Consider the following 10,029-nt stretch of genomic DNA (forward strand, 5'->3'; position numbering starts at 1 on the left):
TGTGAGGTGGATTTATATAGAAAACGACTAAAACGTCATTATCTTGTATGACCAATCGTATTGTAGGGCTGTGGCTGGTCACATGTGATTGGTCCAAAGGGCTGTCCATTACAGCAATGGCAGAGTTCTCCTTGACAACACAACGTCACGTGACGACATACTCATTTTTTTAGAGTCCCACCTTTAAAACCGCACGTTTTTACTTCAGAGTGTCCACAAAAACGCTCCCTGATTTTAACTTTTAATATTCTTTAACACCAAGTAGCCACAAATGCATGACTTTATACATTTTCATGTTGGATAGCATTGCAAAGGATGCAATAGTCAAAATGTGTTCACTCTGCAGCTATTCCAATGCAACTACAATGGTACACATTTTCAGCTCATCCAGGGTGGCAGGAAGTAGGGGGTACGAAAGACTTTGCTCTACACGTCACAAGCAGTTAGGTGTTAGGTCAGAGGCAGTGCAAGCACTTGCAAAACACCGGATTGTATGATATCCACAACGACCCATCAGTCTGTTCGACAGGTGTTCATTGAAAAATCTCCTGACAGCGAGATGTCATTGTGGCAGTACACCTTCCATCGTGCTGAAAAAGGTAGTCACCACCATTAACCGCAAGTTGTGGAATCAACGAATTGATTAGTATCTCAATGTACCTTTGACCGGCACGGTGGTCGACTGGTTAGCACGTCCGCCTCACAGTTCAGAGGTCGTGGGTGCGATCCCGGCTCCGGCCTCCCTGTGTGGAGTTTGCATGTTCTCCCCGTGCCTGCGTGGGTTTTCTCCGGGCACTCCGGTTTCCTCCCACATTCCAAAAACATGCATGGTAAGTTGATTGGATACTCTAAATTGCCCCTAGGTGTGATTGTGAGTGCGGATGTTTGTCTCTGTGTGCCCTGCGATTGGCTGGCAACCAGTTCAGGGTGTCCCCCGCCTACTGCCCAAAGACAGCTGGGATAGGCTCCAGCACGCCCCGCGACCCTTGTGAGGAGAAGCGGTACAGATAATGGATGGATGGATGGATGTACCTTTGACCAGTAACAGCCAGTTCATCCCTCAAAGTGTATTATGCCAAATGTCAACAAAGCACTGGGATTATTAGAATTTACCTGGCACAGTCAAATACAATTGAAATATGTCACCAGGGGGGTGATTTGTGACTTGAAATTTGCAAACAGGAGTCACTTTCGTTACATGCTATATATATACACACACACACATATACATACATATACATATATATATATATACATATACATATACATATACATATATATATATATATATATATATATACATACATATGTATATATACATATATGTATATGTTCCATAACCATTTAGTTTTCAGTAAAATATGTTTTAATTAATTGAATTTTAAGGTTCTGTACTATAGCTAGTGAACAACGGCGTAAGTATACACTACGTAATTCAAACAACCAATCCCTGGATTCTTAAAAGCGTACAGGAGTACGCACAAGAGTAGCACACAGCGGCAAGATATGCGGGTTGTAGTTTTTAAATGCCTCTCTTCGCGTAGAGGCGAACATCTGCGCCGGTTCACCAAAACTACGTTACCCAGAAAGCCTTGTGCGCCAATTAGAAACGTCAACGAGCCAGTGAACATTAAGCGGAGCAGACCAAAATCCCAAACAAGGAAATGGTGGGGGAATAAACCGACCAGATTATTTAATTAATGCATGTAATAATTAATATTTTATTTTATTGTAAATTACGACGTATTTATGGGTTAGAATGGATTACGACTTCAAAACAAAGCTGGCTGCCGAGAGAGAGAGGGTAGAAGATCTGTTCGAATATGAAGGTTGCAAAGTGGGTCGAGGCACCTACGGGCACGTTTATAAAGCTAAACGCAAAGACGGGTAAGATGACCGTGGACGTTATTGTTTATATTGATGTGAAAGTGGCCGCTGGATGCATTTTGCGAAGCAACACTTGTATATGTTTACGAACGGCGCGTTAGATTTGAATCCCCTCCCAAAGTGATAGCCCGTGTCTTGTGTTTTTGTTTTCATGTAACGCGCTCACTCACCAACGGCCCCCACTCTCCCTCTCCTCTCCCCCCTGCCTGCTCGTCTCCTCTCCTCTCCAACACAACATAGTAGCGGGTCATCTTATTTTGGACATGTCCTGTCAATAGTGTGTTTGCTATTCATCGTATGGGAACGTGAGCGGCACGGGTGTCGTCCTCACGTCACGCGACAGCAGCAGTTGAGGCTTCCTTTGGCGGTCATGCCTGCCCCCCTCCAATTCCCAACGCTGCACGATCAAACTTTTTTTTCTTTCATACTCGTAGTTGGACTTGAAACTTGGCTTGTTGTCACGCTCAAACATGTGACACTTAACAATGCTTGTGCGAGGTTTGTGAAATCAGCTCCTGATTGACTGCACGTTCTAGGCTGGATCACAACCGTACTACTGATAACATGTGTACACAGTCTAACAGAGCTTACTTGTCTGTGCTCATTGCAATGTCAATGTTGTAAAACTTAACTGTGTAAGACGTGAAGGTTTACTACTCAGACTTACGTAGATGGTAACGTCTATTTGTTTTATGCATTTAATCAATACAGATAGGTGCGCTCAATTCCAACAATATATTAGCAGAGTTGGCCATTAGCTAAATTAAAATGAAACAAGTAGACAGAATTGATTTGTCAACTTTATTCCAAATTGCTTGTAAAAGAAAAATACAAGTCTTTTAGATTTACATGAATAGAGTTTACAAAGCCGCCAAATGTGCTGAATGGATCATAAATACCCTGATAGTTACATTTTCCTTTGTTTTCCTCGTTTTCAAAGAATTAAAGAATTTTCACAATCATTCTTTAAACCCATGGTTGGAGGAAATTAGATGTGAACAATTCACATGAAATAATGTTGCTTAATATGGTTGTTGATGATGTTTTGGATTGTCCCATATAAGAGTGAATTTTTATATAATATGATTTTTTTTCAAATTACTGAAAATAGTAAGTCATATAGTATTGGATTGCTATGGTCACACTAATAAGGAAAAAAGTACAATGACCACAATGAAGTAATTCATATAACGAGAAAAAATTCAAGTTGCATTTTATCAAGTTCGGCATTTTACTTCAAGAATAATGTTATAATATTCAGAGAAGTTGTAGTATTCATAGAAAAAGTATTTGATTAACATTGAAAGATAAATAGGTAAAAGTCACAATGCTACCTCTACTAACACAATGTTGTTGTTGTTTTCAGAAACATGATTGAATGCGACAATTACGGTATTATGAGTGAAGTTGTCATTTTAACAAGTGAATGTAAAAAATACACACATACAGTGGTACCTCTACTTATGAAATTAATTGGTTCTGGAAGAAATTTCTTAAGTCGAACATTTTGTAAGTAGAGACGCCTTTTCCATGTAAATGCCCTAATCCATTCCAAGCCCCCCAATATTCAGACATGAATGTTTTATAAAGCATAAAAATGCATCAAAACATGTAACAAATACATGTTACAATTAGATTATTGCACAATAAATGAGAGTTGTGCATAATGTAAAAAACATAGAATAGAGTAAAGAATAAAAATGATGGTCGTTTACCTTTTAATTGCTGTTCTCGTCGCCTTTTGACCTCTTTGGTTCATGTTTTCTCTCAGAAGTGTTTTTTGCCTGGCGTTTTGTAAAGAACTGATTTAATAACGTGGCGACTGTCGATATTACGGTCATATTCTTTGGCGAGATCAACCAAGTGCATCCCTTTTTCTTACTTTTGTAGTTTCCTTTGCTTTGTTTGTATGGACAAAAAGCATGATTTTCTCCCTTTTTTTTCTTTTCCTCATTTCTAATTCACGTAAAACTATCGGAACACCTCATGGCCAGAGGGGTGAATGACGAGGACGCTGCATAGACATATCTATCACATATATATCTATCTACATGTCTATCTACACACATAGAGGTCCCTCTTAGCCAATGGGATGCCAGGAAGATGCTAGGTAATAGCCAATGGCAGAGCAGCTATGAGTATGTTGCGTTCACGAGACTCTGGAGCTGCGAGTAGCAGCCCATACTGTATTTTTACCTTTCATATCCTGAAATTTCTTTCGTAACAAGAGGCAATATTTTCCTGTTCAGGCGTTTCGTAACTTGAAAATTTCGTATGAAGAGACGTTCGTAAGTAGAGGTACCACTATACTTGAAAGCAAGAGTCTGAGACCAAGATCTTCTCACTCATGTGAGACCTGCCAAGATCTAATCAGGTTTTTGTGACTTGTCCCGTGATGTAATATCTGATAATCAGAATCATCTTCATTGGCCAAGTATGTTCAGACCACACAAGGAATTTATCTCCGATAGTTGGAGTCACTCTAGTACAACAGAACACAAAAGTGACAATTTTGCACAGTTTTCACGTGGGTAATGATAGCAGACCAGCATATGATATGTTATGAGCAATTTAATTCCTATTGAAGATGCTTGGCTTAGAGCTCAATACCTCCAATGCAAATTAGGCAGCAATAGGTTTGGGACGAGCACCATGAAGATTGTTTGATCTGTGTTGTCATTTGATCCTGTCTACACGCGCCATTTTATTCAGTCCCGCATATTTGCATCTTTTTGAATATATCCACACCATTATTTTGTCAGATTGGATTTCCTTTGGGTCACTGCCGGTGTTGTGGGACATTCGCATGACTTTGATGCGGGCGGTGTGGGTTCAGTTCCCACTCAGTGATGGTGCGAATGGTTGCCTGTCTATATATGTGCCCTGCGACTGACTGGCGACCAGATCAGGGTGTAGTCTGCCTTTCACCTGACGTCTGCTGGGATAAGCTCCAGCAGTCCTTGACACTGACCAAGATAATCGGTACTGAAAATGGATGGATGGTTTCCCTTTGGTAAACCTGTGCTCGTGAAAATTTTCATACGATTCAAATTACAGGGTAAATAGCTCTCCTGCAAATGTTTACCAATATGAGACAAACGTCTTAATAAATATTTTGAAACTAAATAAGGAAGTAATTTTTTCCCTAATTTCTCTTTTCCCTACAGGATAGACGAGAAGGAATATGCACTGAAACAGATAGAGGGCACTGGAATTTCAATGTCTGCGTGCAGGGAAATTGCTGTAAGTTACATTTTGATTTGTGCTGTGGCAAAAATAATATGAGATGAAATACTAAAACTCATTTAATGTTGTTGCTACTTTTGGAAAAATAATATATGTAAAGTTGTTAAAGTCCCCCTGCGTTGTTCTTGTCCCATTATGTTCATCCTTCCATTCATCCATCCATAGTCATAGAAAACTGATTAAATCACCCTTATTTTAAAAAGAAATCCGCCCAAACACATTTAAAAAAAAAAAATGTTCCCAGCAGGCCCACAAGTTGAAAGACAGCATTCTGATTAATTTTGCGTTTGTGGACTATGAGTAAAGCAGCAAAATCCAACCCTTTTTAGTCATCTAAGGGGGCGGCCATTTTGTCACTTCTGTCGCCTGAAAATGACATCACAACTGCGCAGGGCTCAGATAAATTGCTTAGTGCCATTAAAAACGATACAGACCCATTCAACTACTTGTAAGTCAATGTTTCATCAAAAGAGTTGTGAAAAAAATTATTAAGGTCGGATTCTTGCCCAGTGCTCCTTTAAGTTCTTACATCATTGGCTACAGAAAAAATGTTTCCCTAACCAACTCGCTGGGTAGTTTTGGATTTTAATTTGAGCAGATTGGGTTACTTTTACCCAAGGTTACGTTTATTCTTTGGACCCATCAGATTGGTTTAAAGATTTCCTGTTACCTTTCGAGCTCTCTGAGCTTTCACAGCTCGTTGGAGAGCCAGTTCTAAGGCCAGGCATTCTTCTCGACCGGGACAAATCTTCGGCTGCCGTGTGACGCTTTGCTACCACCGTCGATCCTATTTTTTATCCAAAACTAAAGTCTAATCTCAAGTAGTGGCGGGCTCCGACAGAGACCGAGATCTCGCACTTGTTAGCACGCCCAGCTTCCTTTAAAGGTTTTTGGTTGCGTCATCACAACATCCTGTCCCAGATGTGTTGTTGTGACAAAAGTATTTTGGCCCAAAACCAAAAATGTGGTTTTGGACCATTTTCTTCAGAATATTACAAATATGGTCGAATTTTCAATGCATCTGAAGTAAAAATCTTCAATTTTCTGGATCAATCTTACAATATATATTGTGGAGTGAGCTCTAACTGCCGATGACAAAGACAACTGATTAAGTAATTTAAGTGTAAAAGCTGAAATAATGATGAGCAAAGAGAATGACTGTTTAGCCGTATTTAACATGGTAATCAAACAATGAGCACTGGGGCCCGAACAGAATAACTTCAGTTTAATTATAAATATTTAGGATTAATTTTGGGGCGTCCATGTTTAAATGTTGTCACAATTTCAATTCGGGAGTTTGGTAAAGATGATGGGATTACAACTGGGTATCACTGACGTGAGGTGAAGTGATGACAATTGCTAGATAGATAATTACACAGGACAAAGAATTGAGCCCTGTGGTACTAGTAGAACAAGACAACTACATCAAGAGAGTAAGTGTTAAAAATCAATAGGGCGCTTGCTGTGATTAAATTTGACATAATCCCTGAATGTTTGAAACGGATGGGTAGGGATTTGAAACCACTGATATTCAACTAAGAAAACGCAAAAGGGACAGTGATTCTGGAATTGTTACTACAGATACACTACAGGTCTAGTGAGAATTTTCAGAACATTTTGGAAGTCAACCTGCATCACAGAGAGTATGGTGGTCCAATAGATCCACTGTACAGGGTGCTCTCAGAGAACGGCGTTCTCGTCACTAGAGTGGCGCCATAACCCGAATTTGTTCACTAACACTAACCTACGCGGAACCAGTAATACATTTATCATTAAAGTAAATATGCAAAACACCTCTTGGAAATAAATGTGTAAAAAATCAAGTTAAGTACGGCAGTAATTGAATGTTCCTCCACTTGCTATTGTATTCTTATGCCGCTGTGCAAACTTGTTCATTCGTTCATTTTGTAACCTCAAGATATGATCCCACGTAAACAAAGGACCTCCTGTATGTAGTGCTGGAGCAATCAAACTTGTTGACATTTTTCAAAATCTGCAAAATATTAGGCATTTATGCCTCAAGTGGAAAGTGCACACATTGGCTTTGAAGTAGTCCCTAATCAATTTCCTTTAGTTGAGATAATGACTTTATTGATTAAAATAGTAAAATGGAGTCAACAAATTGACTCTGTCAAGTCTAATTTGAGGTCGAGGCAAAAGTGTTTGTGGTGGTGATGGTGGGGGTAGAGGGGGGGGGTGGCTGAAGGCATGTCAGCGTGACACTCTATCAGTCCATCCAAGTGCGGCAGAGTATGAGCATGGCCCCTTCGACATTCCATTAGCTTGTTATGTAACAGTCTATAGTTTCCACTAGGCAATGTTCACATAGAGGTAGCCTATGTGCAGTGCCAGTGACACTACGCGAACACATCTTGTGACATTGTGCAAAACACACTGCGACTGAACTCAGAAGGAACTTATGCATGACCTCTATAAACACATTTAACATTTGAAGTTCTTTGAATAGGAAATATTTCTGAATTTACAGAAACTCACAGTAGTCGGTAGCCCATGGGAATCTGTATTCATTGGGCCTGAATAGGGTATAAACGGTATATTAAACAGAAGGTAGCAGTTTGCCCAAACGTAGAGATGTGGACTCTACCGGCCAAGCATGGTAACGCATGTTGGTTACGTCTTTGTATCCCCCCCATACTTATTTAAAGGGGAAGTCAACGCCAAAAAATTTTTGCCCAAGAATATGTTCTATGCACGCCCACTAGTTGAAACAAGGCATTCTGATAAATATTGCGTTAGTGGAATAAGTGTTAATCCACTGGTTTTCAGCCATCTCTTGGGGCGGCCATTTTGTCTTCTGTCGACTGAAAATGACATCACAACTGCTCACAACGACCAATCACGGCTCAGATTCAGAAAACAGGTCAGCCGTGTATATGTATTATGTTATATTATATATGTATTCATAACATAGTATACCATGTTATGAATTTTGGGCCATATCACATAGCCCTAGGCCTGACTTAGACTCACTGTTGTAGTTCATCGTATGTTTGATTCACCCGACCATGCGTGACTTTGTGCATGATGAAAGATAAATGACCATTCCCAAACTGCTTCCACAAAAGGCGGTGAACAGAATGCCCTGATTCAACTAGTGGGCTTGCATAGAACCTTTTCTTGAAAAAAAATGTTTGCGTTGACTTTCACTTTAAATTATTCATTCCCTGCACTCCTGCCTTATTTCCCTGTATTTGGGTCCTCCTCCACGCCAAATCTTGACATCGAGCAGCCCTACACTATCTTTTTTTTCTTTTCTTTTTGGACATAGAATGGTTTGGCATGTTATTTTTTTAAAAACAATTTTTAAATAATCGTTTTAAATATAATGGTTTGGCATGCTCAAACACACAAAACAATCTGTAAATAGAATATTTAATACATACCCCAAGATTTAAAGAGCAACTTCTGTACAATGCAATACAACTTTATTTATATAACGCATTTCACAACCGCGGCAGCTGTAACAAAGCACTTTACATATAAAATAAAATAGCAATAATACAACAACAAAGACAGTGAAAGCAGTACATTTAAAACACAAATTAATCATGCCGGGTGTGTAGAGAGCTGGGTAAGACTTGTAACAGGTGAGTTGTTAAATGTAATGCCAAATGATTTTCCTGAGACATAAGTTATTTAGGCATTTATTATAAAGGTGTCAACGACAAAATCTGTTGACTTAGATTTAGACAATTTCAATTTAATTTCCATTAACAGTCCTGCTCGAGTTGGAATGTATTTTTTATATTTAGAACCTCATACGGTAGTTGCACCTGCACAGTCTTTTTTCATGTTTTTAACGTGGCTTCACAGGGAGTAAGATACCAAATTGATGTTTTTCACAACAGTCTTACCTAATAACAAAAGACGTTAACCGTCTTTTTCCCACATTGAATATTAACCTGAAAAACAAATTGTTTCAAGGTTGAAAAAATTAATGCACTGCACAAGAAACACTGTACTAGTTGCCTTACGCAGGTGAAAAAAAATGTTAGTACCTTACTGTTAAATACAAGCTTTATCCTCAACCGTCACTGAAACAACTGCCAAAAGTCCGAATGATTAAAAAAAAAAAATCACTGAAAATTAACTCAAGAAAATCAGGCTATACTTTATTTTTGTGATCCTACAGAATTCTGAAAAAAAGAGAAGAAATAGTCAAAGTGTCTGAAAAACGTGGTACCCTTAACTTTCTATTTAGTTGCATGATCTTTTTTGGCAGTCAAATTAATTATGTAACTTAATTGGACGACCTTTGATCTGCAACTGAGACCAAGCTTTCTGACATTCAGCAGCATATTTTGCCACAGTATGCCTTGATAGTCTTGATAATCCCAGTATCTTTGCGGCCAGCAATGGATCTGAGTAACATCAATTTTGTCAAGGCCAATTTAGCCATTATTTTTTGTTTTGTTCTGAATAATTCTGTTAGATCACAAAAATAAAGAAATGCAATTTTAAGTAATATTTTAAATTCTACTTTTGGCAGTTACAAGGTGATCATTGTTTTTTTCTTTTTGACAGAAGACTAGCAATAATTTTTATCTGTGTATATAAATAAACATAATCAAAACATTCTCACCAAAACAAACTAATCTTTGTATCTCTGTAATTGATTCAACTGCAGTATTTGGCATAGTGCAAGAAAGCACAGCCATTGGCTCTCTGCACTGCTTTGTCTTTGATAGGAAAAGTGCAAGGAAATACCATAGGCTGTCAGGTCTTCGGTCACTTAAAGTCACGTTTATAGACGTTGATTTTAGAATGCCGATTACTTTCATTTTCCTGCTGGATTTTGGAGCAAACTGTGCCGCTAGTTTCACTCCTGCTCTCCTATCTCTCTCATCTCCGATTTTAACCACTTGTTTTATTGTT

At 38.8% G+C, this 10,029-nt stretch overlaps 1 protein-coding gene across 1 annotated transcript in view; it reads left to right on the forward strand.

The window, feature by feature from the left end:
* Positions 1–1,639: 1,639 nt before the first annotated feature.
* Positions 1,640–10,029, forward strand: part of cdk19 (cyclin dependent kinase 19) — a 51,749-nt gene continuing 43,359 nt past the window's right edge. The window contains exons 1-2 of the mRNA XM_086019582.1: positions 1,640–1,887; positions 5,055–5,130. Of these exons, the coding sequence (XP_085875708.1) occupies positions 1,760–1,887; positions 5,055–5,130 (204 nt within the window). The 5' untranslated portion in view covers positions 1,640–1,759. The remainder of the gene's footprint in view (positions 1,888–5,054; positions 5,131–10,029) is intronic.

The sequence above is a fragment of the Filicampus tigris genome, chromosome 20 (assembly GCF_054856515.1).
Source record: "Filicampus tigris isolate MCC_2025a chromosome 20, RoL_Ftig_1.0, whole genome shotgun sequence".
NCBI lineage: Eukaryota > Metazoa > Chordata > Actinopteri > Syngnathiformes > Syngnathidae > Filicampus > Filicampus tigris.